This window comes from Terrapene carolina, unplaced genomic scaffold (assembly GCF_002925995.2).
Source record: "Terrapene carolina triunguis isolate 2854851 unplaced genomic scaffold, T_m_triunguis-2.0 Scaffold211, whole genome shotgun sequence".
NCBI lineage: Eukaryota > Metazoa > Chordata > Testudines > Emydidae > Terrapene > Terrapene triunguis.
Window position 1 is genome coordinate 31515470 of NW_020664562.1, and position 17203 is coordinate 31532672.

The 17203-nt window shown below is 37.3% G+C and overlaps 2 protein-coding genes and 1 long non-coding RNA gene across 18 annotated transcripts in view; 2 read left to right on the forward strand and 1 right to left on the reverse strand.

Annotated features, from left to right (window-relative positions):
• LOC113407391 (far upstream element-binding protein 1) overlaps positions 1–8288 on the forward strand; it is a 34302-nt gene extending 26014 nt beyond the window's left edge. For 3 of the 5 annotated variants that reach the window (XM_026655829.2, XM_026655832.2, XM_026655834.2), the window contains 3 exons: positions 7615–7674; positions 7759–7901; positions 8240–8288. In XM_026655829.2, the coding sequence (XP_026511614.1) occupies positions 7615–7674; positions 7759–7901; positions 8240–8248 (212 nt within the window). In that variant the 3' untranslated portion in view covers positions 8249–8288. The remainder of the gene's footprint in view (positions 1–7614; positions 7675–7758; positions 7902–8239) is intronic. The other 2 variants (XM_026655830.2, XM_026655833.2) reach the window with 1 other exon arrangement.
• Positions 8289–8408: 120 nt separating this feature from the next.
• On the forward strand, positions 8409–12878 carry LOC112109819. The gene is made up of 2 exons (XR_002908350.3): positions 8409–9483; positions 10357–12878. It is a non-coding gene; the product is annotated as an uncharacterized LOC112109819 (long non-coding RNA).
• Positions 12879–14853: 1975 nt separating this feature from the next.
• LOC112109820 (nexilin) overlaps positions 14854–17203 on the reverse strand; it is a 43922-nt gene continuing 41572 nt past the window's right edge. For 10 of the 12 annotated variants that reach the window (XM_024204475.3, XM_024204478.2, XM_024204477.3 and 7 more), the window contains 2 exons: positions 15454–15814; positions 14854–15345 (listed from right to left, as the gene is read on the reverse strand). In XM_024204475.3, coding sequence (XP_024060243.1) covers positions 15332–15345; positions 15454–15814 — 375 coding nt within the window. In that variant the 3' untranslated portion in view covers positions 14854–15331. Of the gene's footprint in view, positions 15346–15442; positions 15815–17203 lie in introns of those variants that run through there. The other 2 variants (XM_024204474.3, XM_024204484.3) reach the window with 1 other exon arrangement.

Here is a 17203-nt window from a genome sequence, read left to right on the forward strand (position 1 = left end):
TCTCATGAAAGGAGTACTCTTGACTTTAAATCTTCATAAGCCTGAGACAGAGAACCAGGAGAGGTCATTTCTCCACAGACCTGTTCAAGGTAAAGGGGAAGGAAGGTGATTTTCCCCATCGAGATCCATCCAAAATGGAGGATGAACAATTTAGATCCAAGGGCAAATATTATTCAGTATTAAGTTAGAATTTGCAGTTCCCCTTCTCTTTCTTCAAAGAGGTTGTAAAGGAGGAATGGGAGATTTCTGACATGGGGAAGAGATTGTCAGCAAGACATTATGCTCTGTAAGCTTTCAAAACCCCAAATACTCCCTCCTCGATAGTTGCAGTTGTACTATCCCTTGTAACCCATCTAGTAATTCCTGGCAGGAAGATAGAAGCCACCTTTCATAGAGACTGGGAAGCTTCATCAGTAGTACTAGGAGCTACTCTGGTAATTACATGTTTCACGAGAGCAAATGCTTGCCACCGCTCCCAGAACCACGATAAGTTTTAAGTTGGTTATGAAGAAAGTTATTCTTAGCTATTGTATTCATAGTGATGGGTCCATGATTTTCATGAGGTTAGCAGCAAGGGCCATGGCAGCAGACTCCATGGCCAAACACCCACCAACTCCATCTTAAACACAGGACTGCAGATAATTACACTATGCAAATTCACCATCTCAAAATTCTCAAGTGGAACCCTGTTTGAGGAGAAGCTTGAAAAGCTGGTAAGTGACAGTTTGGACAAACCAAATTACTTGCTACCCACTCCAGCATAGTCAAAATGGACTACAAGCACATATACAATGGCAGAAGTTCTTTTTTTTCCTACGAACATCAAAGATGATACCATCTTATTTCAAGAATAAAGACTGGGCATGAAATACCAGGGAGAAAGGCAGATTAGGAAATGTGTACTTTCCCTCCTTTCAGTCCAAACCATTAATGTGGCTGTAAGCGAGTCTGCCTCTGCCCAGGGCTAGGAGGAAAGATACCACGCTCTTCAGACTCGTGACTCGGACAGTGGGTACTAGAGAGCATAGCAAGAATACTTTGGAATTGTCTCCTCCACATTCTTCCTTCTTTCTGTTTCAAACCTTGAAGAGTAACAAACATCAATCCATCCTGAATAACACATTTATTGCAAGTTGGGGCAATAGAGCTTGTCCTTTTAAGACCAAAGATACCCCATGGTCTACTCTATTTTCATATTAAGCAATAGATCAGGTGCAGTCCAGATCATCCTAGACCTCAAGAAACTGAACAGGTAGCTGAAGATTAAAATACAGGACATTCTTCCAGTATAGCAGCAGAACCTCCTGCATATGACCTGATATTGCTGGACCCTGGCAATATCTTAACTGCCATCAGCAGTTCATCAATTTCACCTACCAAACTGGTGCTGCCAGTGCAGAGTATTGCAGTTTGGTCTATCCTCTGCCTCCAGAGTTTTGTTGAAAATAATAGTGGTGATAGCAAGACTCTGGACTGTAGAAACTCATATATACCCCTTGTTAGACAACATAGTTGCTTAGCAGTTGATAAATACAAGGAGGGCCAGTATGTTCCTGACATAAGAAAAGCTTGACTAGATTCAGGCACTGATCTAAGGCAGGGATAGGCAACCTATGGCACACATGCCAAAGGCGGCACGCGAGCTGATTTTCAGCGGCACTCACACTGCCCTGGTCCTGGCCACCGGTCCGGGGGGCTCTGCATTTTAATTTAATTTTAAATGAAGCTTCTTAAACACTTTAAAAACCTTATTTACTTTACTTACAACAATAGTTTAGTTATATATTATAGACTTATAGAAAGAGACCTTCTAAAACCATTAAAAAGTATTACTGGCATGCGGAACCTTATTTTAGAGTGAATAAATGAAGATTTGGCACACCACTTCTGAGAGGTTGCCGACCCCTGATCCAAGTATTACGTTGTGGAGAAACACCAGTCCATCCTTACCTGCAGCTCCTAGGTCTTTTGGTCACATGAATAAATGCAAGACTGCATGTGAGTTTCAGGAGTTCCAGAACCATTCAAACAAGATGCAGAGGGAAATGTGATTGTCCCTCTGCTGGTAGAAACAGGAAGTCCATGTGATGATAGAACCTTCCCTTCAGTCAAGAGGCCAGCCTTTTCCATAGAACCAGCTTCCTAGGGATGAGAAATCAGGTTGGCTGTTCTGGCAGTCAGGCAACACAATGATCATTACATATATAAATCAATGAGTGGGTGCAAAGAATCTCAATCTAAATGCTTAAGTGTGAATTCTCCTATTTCAATCAAGATGATCAAAATAAAAGGACACTGAAAACAAAAATGGACTAAGTTTTCATCAGCTACACAACCCAGAATAGGTTGAATGAAGAAGTATTCCAGCAAATATCCAAAGAGCCAATCTGCCCCCATATAGGTATATTTCCATCCAGTTGGAATGGAGAGTTAAGGGAAACCAGACCAAGGTTAACTGGGGATATGTTCTTGCTCACAGAGGGCCTAAATGGTTTTTGTGTGCTTCCAAGGCCCCCTCCCTTCCACTGTAAAGAGAAGCAATTAAAAAGATGAAGGCATAATCATTGTTAACACAGATTGGACCTACTGGGATTATCCTAATGCTCTTAATTTCAATTTCTCACCAATTAAGATGCTCTGTTGCAGAGCCTGCTGCAGAATCTCAAACTTGACTACCTGAAACTGACAGCTTGGTCACTGATCATCAAGTCCTAAATAGGATGGGATGTTCATCTGAAGTAAAACTCTTCTAGCCTTTCATCTTCTCTGCCTACACACAAATTTGGACAGAATTCTTCCTAATGCTTGGAGAGAGATCCTAGGAAATCAGAAACTGTAGTTCTGGATTTCTTTGGTCTGAAATCTCCCACCTGTTTGTTTTTGTCTCAGCATTAAATAGTGTTATAAGCACAGATCATCGAAATATTAAGCAGATAGATCAGGATTCCATAGGGTAGTACATCTATCCAAACCAGCAGTCAGACCTGTCTTCTCTTCCTGTGGAGCTGCAGTCTTCATAACATATTCACTGAGACCCAAGATGTAAATTCCATATATTTTCTTTACATAATCATGATTCCGGGTTGCAATCATGTCAGCAAGAAGTGTCTCTGCTCTTAGAAGGCACAAGCTTTACTTTTTGCACACACAGTCACTATTCCAGAATAATTCCCAGAATCAGTAATTATAAAGGGACTTCTTTCCATACATCAGGAGAGTTCATTCTTTAGTTTTACTCAAAGCTTCAACACTCTAAAGAGCATTGCACATTCTGGGTATGAGACGCACTCTTAGATTTTATCATTGTAGAATCTTCTAGTTCAGGATGTAATCATTGTTTTCCTTTACCTTACGTACCTGGGCCTGAAAATGTCTAGATTTTCATAGTCAAACTCTGCATTAGTGAGGTTCAAAGATAAGCAGTCTGAGTGCCCATTCAGCATGCTCTGCAGTAACATCTTGGCAGATGATGAAGCATCAGCCACCACAGAAGAATCAGAAAATGTGCCAATTGGTTACCCATTAACATGTTTATAAAATGCTTGACCTTAATTCCTGTTCAGAAGCATTGTTCAGAGGTCCCCAAGTACCATACTAATACTTAAGGAAGGAATTCCTCTCCTTCCTTATTGCCCACTACAGCCTAGAGTTTAACTGGTAGAGAGGTAATTGTTAAGAATAAAAAAATTAACTGCTTTTCTGGGACTTTGCCTCCTCTCTTAGTCTGGCTTCTTTGATAAGTCTTTCATGTGCTTCTGCAGTGGCCTCTTCAAGGTGCATGTGTGTGTATATAGTTAATATGATCTAATAAAGCATTACTGGTAAAAAGTTTCAGTATGCTAATTAGAGTTTAGTGTTTCAGTACAGCTTTGGAAGGACTCATCCTGAGTGAAGGGATGTGGTGAAGCCCCAGAATTCCATTATTCCTGGGGAAATTCTGCGCCAAAAAATTAAATTCTGCAAACAAATTTTCCCCCAGGAGTAGAGAGTTAAAGAACCCCTACGACAACCCAGTTCCTGCTTCTTTGTCATAGTCTTCTCCTCTCCTCCCCCCAGAGCCCAGGTGTGGGGCCCTCCCTGGCCCAGACACACTCACACCCCATACCCCACCCTTCCCCAAGGCCAGCTGCAGGTGCACGTCTACCCCCCCGACACTGACAGACCATGCCTTCCTAGAGCCATGGGAAACCCTCCAGTTCCTCCCTCTCCCTCCCCCCGGCCATGTTTTCTATTTGTGAACTGGGCTCTGCCGGGTCCAGTGGCTCCTACTGGTGACCAACATCTCTACAGCCTATTTCTATGGGGGGAAAATGGAAATTCTGCCCTCCTACCATTAATTTCTGCAAAATTCCGCATTGTGTAGTGGCACAGAATTTCCTCAGGAGTAATTCCATGGAGTAAGCTTGAGCTGTCTCTGGAATTTGCAAGAAAAGTAGTCTAACCCAGATCCTTTCTAGACCTCTTCCACAAAGTAAGTCAGCAGATAATAAATTCGATACTGGCTTTGGTGTGAGTTTTTGCACTCCATAAAAACAGATGGTTAAATACAGAAAGAATCTTCAAAACCTTCCTTTTCCAGTTGGGCTTCTGGAGATGTGAAGGGAAGAAGTTGGAAAGTACTTTGGGATATAACTTGTAAAAGGTGGTTATACACAACAGCCAGCTCTATCTCGTATTTATAAAATGCAGAAATTGGAAACCTTTCTATGGTACCAATACACATTACTGCACATTTCAGCACCATACTTTATTTAACTTTCTTTTTTCTTTGATTCATGTCTAACACAAAATCTCTAGCTATAATTGAAAGTGGGTATGTGAAAGAAAATTTACTTCTGGTGACTTCAATAGGATCTATTGATATTGGAGACCTTTTGACCACACTGTTGGAGGAGGGTAAATGCAAATGTCACGTGACAAACTACATGACTTCAGCTCCTAAATTTCCATTTGGGTCATAACTTAAGTTTTCTTCATCAGGAACAGAAGAGATGCTTTACCATTTATCTACACAGTTTGATCAAGAGAAAGTAGAATTTAAAATTTTCTTCTAGGATTAAGTGGTATCAACTGTGCTGGCTGTGTACCTCAGTAATATGACAGTGACAAAAATCACTAACCCTTAGGAAAACTTTTAATATCCAAGTGATTGTAAACTGAACACTGGCTGATTTTGCTCCAGTGCTGTGCTAGGGAGGTGTGAATTCCTCCGTCTGGGAGCTATTAATAAGAGAGAGGTTGTGTCGGGAGGTCAAGATATGGGGATGGAAAGGGTTCGCTAGGGAGCTGTAAGGAGTCTTAGTGAGCCATGTTTAGGAATAGAAGACTGGGCTTCTGGAGATGTAAAGGGAAGAGTTGGAGAGTGGGTTGGGATATAACTTTTTTTTTTTTAAACAAGTTTATTGCATGCAATAGAACAGGCTACCTCATATTTACAAAATGTAGGAACTGGAAACCTTTGCATGGGGCCTACGCACATTACATTTTTAAAAGAGGATTTGAATAAACAAAAGAAAAGTAGAAGGGATGTCTTTCACTCTGGTGTACTTGTAAATCCTTTGTTCCTTCTTATTTTACTGTTTCTAGCTGATTTGTTTCCTCAGAAGATCCAGGTTTGTTTAAAGTCTTTGTATGACCACAGTGAACAGGGATCAGTTTGAGTTGCAGGAACTGAAGTGTTTTCTTTTTTATTTTTGCAGTTTTCTATTCTCTCTCTCTCTCTCTCTCTCTCCCCCCCCCCCCCCCCAAATAAAAAAAATCTAGGAACCTTACACACCTCGTTAGCCAAGATTATAAAATTTAGGACATATCTTAATGTATCAGTATGCATATATACTAATATTCCATAAAGACTTGTCTTTGGAAGATCAAGACACGTCAGTTAATCTGTGTCCTTGGCTATCTCAACCAGCCATCTTGAGCATCTCAAACTCTACCTGAGGCTTTGGCTACACTTGGCAATTCACAGCACTGCCGCGGCAGCGCTGTGAAGCGCGAGTGTAGTCGCGCCGCCAGCGCTGCGAGAGCTGTCTCGCAGCGCTGTAAGTACTCCACCTCTCCGAGGGGAGTAGCTTGCAGCACTACAGGCGCTGATTACACTGGCGCTTTACAGCACTGCACTCGCTGCGCTGGGGGGGGGGGGGGCACGTTTTCACACCCCTGAGTGCAGCAAGTTGCAGCGCTGTACAGCGCCAGTGTAGCCAAGGCCTGAATGTGTGCTAGTATTTTGTCAGTAGTCATGTGTTTCCATTATAATGGCAGCTGGCAAAAGCACCTTTGAAGTGTTGTAGCTCTTGAATGTCAGCTGGGATGCCCAATTGTCATGCAAAAAGGTGGTGGTAATAATAGGAGGAGTTAGGGGTTTCTAAATTCTGAGGGCTTGGAGGGAGGAAGAGGTTAGGGGCATCCTTGACCTTCCTTTCAAATAGTAGTAATGTTTTTTTTGTTTTTTTTTAAGTAATAACTGTTGCCTGTTGGCGTATTCCATGTACTTTATTGCCTTCTGCTTACAACTTTGAGCACTGTTGAATGAGGCAATAGTTCTTAATTATAATCCGCCAATTATTGTGTGTGTTGAGAATAAATTACAGAGCTTGAAATTTGGAGGTGAGGGGGAAGGAGGAGGATCTTGGGGTTTGTCGTCTTTTGTGGAATATATTAATAAAAATATGTGGTCTTTGATGGAAGTGCTTAGCTCTAATAGTGTTAAACAGATCTTGAGATTTATTTGTATTTGCTCGGATAGCAAATCAATTAACTTGAAATTTAATGAATTAATAGCTGGTGTGTTAGTAAATGCAGCCTGTGCAACAAGATCACTTTTTGTAATCTGACTACTTAATTCCTCTCCCTTGTTGACCTGCATTTTAACTGAAAATACTGTCAGTTATTAAATTCAAGTAAATCCAAGTGGGCATGCTTGGAAAAGAGAGGCTTCAGAGTAGCAGCCGTGTTAGTCTGTATCCGCAAAAAGAACAGGAGTACTTGTGGCACCTTAGAGACTAACAAATTTATTAGAGCATAAGCTTTCGTGGGCTACAGCCCACTTCTTCGGAAGTGCATCCAAAGAAGTGGGCTGTAGCCCACGGAAGCTTATGCTCTAATAAATTTTAGTCTCTAAGGTGGCACAAGTACTCCTGTTCTTTTTTTGGAAAAGAGAGTGGTTTTTTTGTTTTGTTGCCGCGCCCCCCCCCCCCCCCCTTGTGCTCTGGAACACGTTTCAGCAGGAATCCTTTTTATTTTTTGCTTTTAAAAGTATTAACATACAAGGTCTAAATGACAAAATGTGAGTGTTCATGTGCAAACTTCCTGACTCCTGCACGCTGCTTTCTATAAAGGATGTGCTCAAATTCAGTCACATGGAAGTAGGAAAATCGGTATTGTTGATATTTAAGCATATTTGAAATGGTAGTGTCCCAGAGTTAAAAGTGGCTCTCTAATATCAACAGGAAGAATAGCATTGTGTAAATTACTTGATATTTACATGTATGCTATCTTTAATTTTTTTATTTGGACCTGAAATCAACTGCGAGGCAGAATACCTCTGTCTTTGTATATATGTATAATTTTGGTGTACACGGGAGTTTTTACATTAAAATGTGGGGGGTTTTTCAGGTCAACAAGGGCAGCCACAAGATTATTCAAAGGCTTGGGAGGAATATTACAAGAAGCAAGGTAATGTTTGCTAGAAATGAGATTATTTTGAGCTTCTTTGTCTTTGTTACAGCAACAAAGTTATGTAGTCCTAATTTATTTTAGGTCAAGCAGTTCCAGCTCCAGCTGGGGCCCCACCAGGTCAGCCTGATTATAGTGCAGCATGGGCTGAATACTACAGACAGCAAGCAGCATATTATGCCCAGACAAGTCCACAGGGAATGCCACAGCATCCTCCAGCACCACAGGTATAAAGTTTTATGAATTATTTTGTTTATAAATTTTTTTTTTTGCATGTCTCCTGTTTTGTTACCGTTGGAGTGTGCATCCTTTTTTTCTAGCAAAATAACTCAGAATAATTAGTAAATGACTTTTATCTGGTAACTTCAGTTCTCTATCTCTTCAGAACGTTCAGTGCTTTTGATTAAAAATTTTTCTCCCCCCAGGGTTTAGAAAACCATGCAAGAAGCCACCACCATTTACATTAACCAATTTTTCTTTCTTAAAGGATTCACTCCTGAGTTAGCTCAATTTAAAGGATTTTCTTTAACTTTTTGTGTATCTCTTATGTATCTCTTCTGCACAGGGCCAATAATAAGAAGTGGACAATACAGTATTTGCTTCATTGTGTGGGGGAAAAAACCTTTGTTAAATGTATGGATGCAGACGCCTTGATGAAGATCTTAATTTTGTTTGGTTTAAAAATAGTGTTTTTGAAAATGTACAAAATATCTATCACTACTGATAGGAGGTAATATTTCTGTGTAGAAATGAAAATTGGTTTGTTTTTAGTATATTAGTGTAGATGTACACATTCCAGCAAATGTATTTGCAATTATTATGTGGTCAATGCTTTGTGATATAAATGTACTTTTTCAATGTATACTTTCACTTTTAAAATGCCTGTTTTGTGCTTTACAATAAATAATATGAAACCTCCTGTGTCGGTAAGTTGGATATGTGGGTATTTAAAGAATTCTAGGACTTATTAGCAATGCTGAATTAAGGTATATGTACCCAAATGAGACTTTTTTTTCCCCATGAAATCTTAGAATGAGTTTAAAAACCTGTCATTGGCATGTTTTTCCCCTTTGCAGAATAGTTGTAGATGGAGGATCTCTTTCATTTATTGTATTTTGCTGTCTAGCACCAGTAATCTTGATACCTTTATTTTCTTTCTATTTGATTAAAAACTGCATGTGTTTAAAAAGGTGATCTTTTGGCATACTTCCATTGCATTAACAGTGAAATTTCCCTTTTTATACATGACCACTGTTTCAGACCTGTACAGCTGCTATAAGTTAACCTTTCTGTTTTTAATTTGATACTGTTTCAGCATAACTATTTTAAACATTTTTCAGATTAGTTATAAAAGGTTTTTACTTTTATAATGTTCTAAGCATTCAGTTTGCAGTAGTTCATTTCAAAAATCAGTGTAGAAAGGTGAATGTGGTTACCAGAATTTCATCTGACATTGAAACTTTATATTTTGTTTGGGGTGGGGGAGTGGTTGACAGAGAACTTCTTTCAGTACAGATAAGTTCTGTTGTGTAAATGCTCAAGACCAGTTGTTGAATCAAATTATTTGATATACTTTTTTTGTTACATTACTGCTCGTACTGAAAATCTGATATTCTGTTGAAATTCATTGTTTGCTGTTTGCATATTTATTGGCTCTTTGCATATATTAGACTACATGCAATACAGTCTGTCTTGCCATTGTCTGTTGAAGTGCAGGTTTGATCCAGCCAGTATAGAACTAGCTCTATAGGGGTGAGGAGGACTGTGCTGTGTATCATCCTTGATTGTTCCTTCAAGGAGCATTGCACTGTAAGTACATCAGAATGACAAATTGATGAGCTGCAACAGTATCGTTTGTCAATGTTCCACATAATGCAAATGCCATACTTGTGTGAATATTATGTTGGAATACAGTGCTAATATCTTAGGAAATCATAACTGCTTCTTAATTCAGAAACATAGGCGTGCATATATATATGTGAGCTTTATGGGTAAGTATTCTTGAAATGTTCAGCAATAGCTAAAGAAAATCTTGTGTTATCTAAGTAATACAACATTTTTCACTAGGGCTCCTGAGACAAAGGTTGTATTATTTAGTCTATGAAAATATGCATATCTTGTTAATATGAAAGTGATTGGAACTGCTTGACAGACAGACAGTTGTTTTGTCTTAAGTTAGTTTGCAGACATGTAGTGATGCAGGTATATGTTAAACCATTTTATAAGCCTGTATTAGCCATATCTTTTTGGAGCACCATTTGTTGCTTTGAGAATACTTTTTTTAAGGTGGCTGCATAGAGAAGTAAAACTTAAGGCTTGAAATTTGAAGTAGTTTTATTATTCAGATAATTAGCAATGTATTTTATTGTGTTTTGTAGAACCTGGAGGGAACTACCGTACCCCTTTTTAGATTAGGAATTTTAGTAGTAGTTTGAAACAAACAGCTAGGAAGATACTGCAATCTTTAGTGTAGGATATGAAGTTTAATAGTTAAGATATTTTGCATGATACTTTTGTAGATGACCTTATAGTAGAATGGTGCATTTATTACTAATTAAACTGAACAAAATTAAATTCACTGGATTCTTTATCATTCACAAAATGGAGGCTGTTGATTTTGATTCATTTTAAGGTATAAAATCTTTATTAATTGCAAACAGTGCAATTATTTATACTTCACAGTGCCTTCCCAGACCTTCCACCTTAGGTTCTGCTGCAAAAAGCAACAGGTAAGCACAACCTAAGGAAGTATATAAATACATATTTCAGTACATTAATGTTGTCCCTGTGAGATTTTTGTGGTTGTGTATTCAAAAGCAATCTGCTGATTTCCCCAAATGCATTCTGTTACTCATGGTTCCATTTCAGTGGAAAGTCTCTCAGTTGTTTAAACAACCGTTCACATTTCTGGGTAAATATGTATCTTTATTTTTTAGAAAAGATGAGTGGATTGCTGCAATAATTAAACTTAATCTGAATAAGTCATTTTTTGTTACTTTTTCCTCAAATAGCTGAATTGTAACAATTTAACAAAGGAAAACAAAACTTTTCCCCCTCCCCCAAGATGCAGGAAATACTTGGTTAGAAACTTCAACAGCCTTCACAAATGTTTTTATAACTGGCAGGTCATTATTCCCACCCCACCCCTAAAAGCTAAATAGAATACTGTGTGTTTCTCTTGACTTTTTAAAGAAGTTATACAACATAATATTAGTGAAATTTTTAGATAAACTAGTTTGCTTATCCATCTGATATAGTAGGAAAATTGACACAAGTTTTGCAGAATAGTATGTCTTACTAGAAAGCATGTGCACAAGTGAAATGTTAACTGTATGGCAAATAATCTTTTCATTATCTATATAGCAATCAGTATTTTCTGTTCTTTGATACTTTAACTGAATTGCTGTATACTTTTGCCAGTTTAAAATGTTTGTTTTATTCAATGGTCTGGTACAGTTTTTTAGTTAAAGCAGCATCTCATCAGTTTTTGTTTATTCAATATATAAAATGTGCTGATCCTTTTTCAAAAGTCCTGCTTATATCTATATCAAAGAAAAATATTCAAAAATACTGCCTTCATTTTCACACACAGTGCTGAAGATGCTGCAAGCACCAAATCATAGCTCATAAAATCAGGTCCTGAGATAGTTACTACCAATAAAGAGGAATCCTTTGAGTGTATGCCATTGGTGAGCCGATGAGCACGGACCATAGAAGGGGTCCATGTAGAAGGTAAAATTGGCAAAACAACAGATTTGAAATGTATCCCATACATAATGGTGTAGGGTATAATTTTTTTGTCTGATCACTTGTCATTCTTTAAAGTGCTATTTGCTTGACCATAAATGTTCAATAATCTGTTTAGTTTTAAAAATTATGTGGCTAATATTAAACTATATATTTTAATTTATATTCTTCTAAGCAGTCAAGCTTAGATATATTTACCTTCTGAAATTAATAGTTGCACTTAATTCCCTCAAGCCACTTCATTTTTGTTTACTTGTAGTTTGATATGTAACTCTCATTTATTTTTCACAAGAGAACTAGGTATGTACCCCCCGTGGGTTTTAAATCCTAAGAATTTATTGTCTGGGGTGGGATTTCAATTTCACTTCCTTAAACATGCTGCTTTTTATTTCACCGTTACATGAATATTTTAATAATTAAAATCTTAAATTGAGTAAATTTAGAAAGTGGGAGGAAATAGAAAAGACAGGCCAGTTATTTGGATTGATGATGGGGTGTGAAAGTCATAATGGCTTCAGTTTAGTGTTTGTGGCATATTGATTTTCAGCTCACTTATTGCTGGACTTATAGGCATATTTTATGTTAAGTGTAGTGTTATTATTTAAATCAGTCTCCAAACTATTTCTTTTAGAGGACAGAAGATAAGATTCTAGTAATTTAATTATTTCTGAGCGAAGATTGTTTTTGTGATTTGGTAGAAAAGTAACTGAACTTTCCAAAATGGGACATTAAATAAATGTATCTTGATTTGATAGAACCCCGCAAATGAAATAGGAAGTTGAGTACTGCAGTTTTAAAAGGGAAGTAGGGGAAGTGTAATGTTTAATATAGTAAAAGCATTTACAGATGACTTTCTTCAGTCTTTATACTGTATGACATGCCATGAAATACATCAGCTGGAAGGATAATCTTCATTTGGAAGTATCATAGTGTATTTTGGTGTCCAGGCAGGTTGTATTATTATTCACTGCACAGCTTATCTTACGTGAAATATTTCATCTTCCATAACAGTTTTATTGGATGCTAGAAACTATTTTCCCCCCTCATGAAATAGCTTTTCTATGTTTCCTTTGCATGTTGTAAATTGGCAAAATTTGGGCCGTCCAGTAAGCATACAGTTGACAGGGTTCCCTCTTCCCTAGTAATACCCTATAAAACTCTCATGTATATGCACATATTTCTCTTATGCATGTGAGATGCATTTTCGTCCTGAGAAAAGTGTTCTCTACAGAAACTACCCGTGTGTAAAAAGAAGATTGGCTTTATAAGGCTACTGTGATGGGAAGTGTCTTAGGGAGATGCAGCTTGGACTTGAGGTAAATTGAATGCTTTACAAAATGTGGTTTTGAGCTTGCATTATTGACATTGTATGTAATATGGGTACACATTAACTGTATAACATTTTTGTATGGTTTTATGGTTTTCTCAATAAATGTAAAATGATGGATAGTACAAAATAATGTTTGTCTTTTTTCCCTTCTTTCCTCCTGGCTTTATATTGACTTTCGCATGTTGGCTTCAGATGGAAAATACATACATTTGTGATTATTTTCACAGTATTATATAAATTCATGCAAGAAACATTGAAATGTAGGGCTGGAAGGGACCTGGAGAGGTCATCTAGTCCTTGTCACCTCCTATAGTAGGGTCAGACCAAGTATACCTAGACCGTTGCTGACAGGTGTTGGTTTAACCTGTTCTTAAACTTCTAGTAATGGAGATTCCAAACCCTCCCTTGATAATTTACTCCAGAACTTAATTATCCTTATAGTTAGAATTTTTTTCCTGATATCACCCTTGCAGCAGATTAAGCTTGTCCATACTTCAGTGACAAGGAGAACAGCTAATCACTGTCTTTTCTCAAAACTAAACATACCCATTTTTTAAATCTTTCCTCATCATGTTTTTTAAACCTTGTTGCTCTCCTCTTGAATAAGCATGACGCCCAAAACTGGGGACACTGTTCCATGTGAGGCCTCACTAGTGCTGAGAAGAGTGGGAAAAGGTGTCTTACATACAAACACTCCAGTTAAAACACCTCAGAATATTTGCCTTTTTCGAAACTGCATCACGTTGACTTGTACTGCTAAAAAGGATATGGAGGCTACAGTGGGTCAGAAATTGAATACAACTGTCTAGCCCAGTCATTTGCCACTTCGTATTTTTATTTCCACATATAGTACTTTGCACCTGGCTTTTTATAAGTGCACTCTCTGCTCCATTATCCAAGTCATTAATGAAAATATTGAATAGTATCAGACCCAAGACATACCCCCTGCTGGCTCCCAGCAGATATGTTCATCTAATTTGACAGCAAACCATTGATTATGCTCAGAGATAGTTATCTTTCAACCAGTTGTGTATCCATTTTATAGTAATTTCATTTAGTCCACATTTCCCTAGTTTGGTTATGAGAATGTCATGGCGGACTGTCAAAAGCCTTATTGAAATTAAAACGTCACATTTACTGCTTCTCCCTTTATCCACTGGGCCAGAAACCCTGTCAGAGAAGGAAGTAGGTTGGTTTGGCATGATGTGTTCTTGACAAATCCGTGTTGGGTATTACTTATCACCCTATTATCCTGTAGGTGCTTACAAACCGATTGTTTAATAATTTTGTGAAGAAACACTACCTACATGAAATGAAGCAAGATGTATTTGACAATTTATCTTCTAATTGTAATATTCAGAAGACTGTCACGCAACTGATCAGCAAAATAATTCTGTCAGGATATATCTAATTGTAATTGTTGATTGAGAACCAGAAAAAGAGCTTCAAAAATATGCAGCTAATACAAACACAAATGGAACCAACAACCAGAATATATAACTTAAAATAAAACCTCAAACAATCATTGTTTTATTTTCTTCCAAAAGGATTGCATAAGAATTCATTTGGGTACAGCCTCTAGCTTATTGTATTATGTTGAGGAATACAAATGCTGAACCTCAGAAAAAGTTGAAGTATGTGTACTTTGTATTTTTAAAAAAAAGTCCTATGAAAGTTGGACAGACTAATCTGAACAGAAATCCATTTTAAGATGTTTTGAGACACTGACATGTACATCCATTTGTCTTTGTGGATTTCCCATAAGAGAATTAATGCTTAGTTGTCTTTTCACTACAAAACCAAACATACACTAAGATGCAGTAACAAAAATTGCAACCAGGTGAGGATGAAAGTGGAGAAAGTAGCTGCTGTGCAAACCCCAATATATCCCCAGATGTACTTTCTACTAATTTTGTTTTTATATGCCAAGTGCTATTTTAACATGGGTAACTGGTAAAGTAGTGGGGGAAAACACAACCTTCATATGCAAGTCTTGGTAGTCTAATAGAGTTATCAAAACTTTAGTGATGAATTCACACTATTGGTGGTTATAGGCTAATTACACATCCCATTACTACGTTGAATATAAGTATTAAAGCTGATTTGAAAGGAAAATGTTTTATTAAACAAAAAGCTTAAACCATTACATAACCTTTTATTGTTTAAAAATAGTACATGACTTTTATTCCAGAAACATTCACTTTTGCCTGTTAAGTCTGAGACAAAATAAAGCAGCTATAAACTTAGTGTTCATGCAGAATGTATTCCTACCTCTTGAACTTCCAGATTATGTATTTAACTGTTATACTACAGAATAATTCGTCTTCAAAGGTAGGAACACAAATACAATTCATTTTTTTTCTATAGTTGGGCTTTTTCATACCAGTCCTTGTTTTAGTGTAATGTGCCTTTGATACCAAATTTCACATTGTAACAGAACTTGAACACTCATGCAGTACAAAGGATATCCCTATCTGATATAGGAATGACACTTTCTAGTTCCTTTTATTGGCCCCACCACAGAAAAAGAGATGGATGCAGTAAGAAAGTTGAGGGGAGGTTTCCAGCAAAAGTAGAGCATTAGTAGTCATCAGCTAGAAAAGAAAAGGAGAGTCAAGAAAAATGGAATAGACTTTGTAACAGGAAAGGTGTGTAAAGTAATTAGGCACTCAAACAAAACAAGATAAAACATTAACTCTTACTTTCAATGGTGAGAATACAGGTGCTAGCTGCTGTGCCTCTGCTGTTGACCGCCTTACACATATATTCTCCTTCATCTTCTGGGAAAGTTTCTGGTAAGTAAAGGCAGTAAGTTTCTCCTCTTTCAATGTACTGATAGTCCTCAGAGTCCTGCAACATTTCCCCTTCAAACCACCATGTGACTTCAGGTTTTGGCTCTCCCGTAATTTTAACAGTAAATCTTACTGGCTCGCTGTCTACAACTGATACATTCTTTAAGGGTTTTTTGAACCATGGAGCTCCTGACCGAGCTTGGTTCTCTTCATCTTCATAAGTAGAACCATTTATAATACTTCCCTCTTCCTCTTCCTCCTCTTCCCTTTTCTGTGTTAAAAATAAATTGATTTAGAGAATTTCAAACACTGTTATAACATGAACAGTTTGCAATGCCTCGTAAATCTTTGGCCATATGAAAGTTAGAAAAAACTAAAATTTTAGGGAAAGGAGATGGCAACTCTCCCAACGCAAGCATACTGGATAATAACGGATTATGCATCAATACCACAATCTGGATACTGAACAAGAAAGGCATAATGGGAAAGTTGGGGAAGACAGAGCTTAATGTGGTGGGGTGCAGAGGTGGAATAATATAAGAATGTATGTTGCTTCCTTCTTATTTGAGAACTGGCCAAATGTTTAAAGGAAAACATGTCCACTTTCTCTACAGCATTATGTATGTATTAGAGGTGTTAAACTATTAAAAAAAATTAATTGCCGTTAGTCATAGTTTTAATTGCACTGTTAAATAATAATAGAATACCAATTTAAATTATAAATATTTTTGGATGTTTTTCTACGTTATATTGATTTCAATTACAACACAATACAAAGTAGACAGTGCTCACTTTATATTTATTACAAATACTTAGACTGTAAAAAAAAAAAATCAAGTTAAAGCATGAAGAGGCATGAAAGTTTAGCACAAGGGTTCTCAGACTTTTGTACTGATGACCCCTTTCACACAGCAAGCCTCTTGAGTGTGACCCCCTCTTATACATTAAAAACACTTTTTTATATATATTTAACACCATTATAAATGCTGGAGGCAAAGCGGGGTTTGGGGTGGAGGCTGACAGCTTGCGACCCCCTCATGTAATAACCTTGTGACCCCCTGAGGGGTTCTGACCCCCAGTTTGAGAACCCCTGGTTTAGCATTTCTGGCACAAATACCTTGCAGCGCTGGCTACAACAGTGCCATACCGAATGCCTGTTCTCACTTTCAAGTGATGTAAATAAGTAGTGGGCAACATTATCTCCCGTAAATGTAAACAAACTTGTTTGTCTTAGCGATTGGCTGAACAAGTAGGACTGAGTGCAGCTATGTATTAAAAAAATTCTATATTTGTAAGTTGCACTTCCATGATAGAGATTGCACTACAGTACTTGTATGAGGTTAATTGAAAAATACTATTTTCTTTTTTACAGTGCAAATATTTTTATTGTGTTGTAATTGAAATAAATATATTTGAAAATGTAGAAAAACATCCAAAATATTTATAATAAATGTAAATTGGTATCCTATTATTTAACAGTGCAATTAAAACAGATTAACTGTGCTTAATTTTTTTATCAAGTTAATTTGTTTTGAGTTAACTGTGATTAATTCCTTCAAACAGGAATTATCAGTAAATTCCAAAAGCAATTTTACTGGATATTTCATTTCAACTGTTTTTTGCAGTATCAAGACTATTGTGATTCTAGTAATGTTGCTAC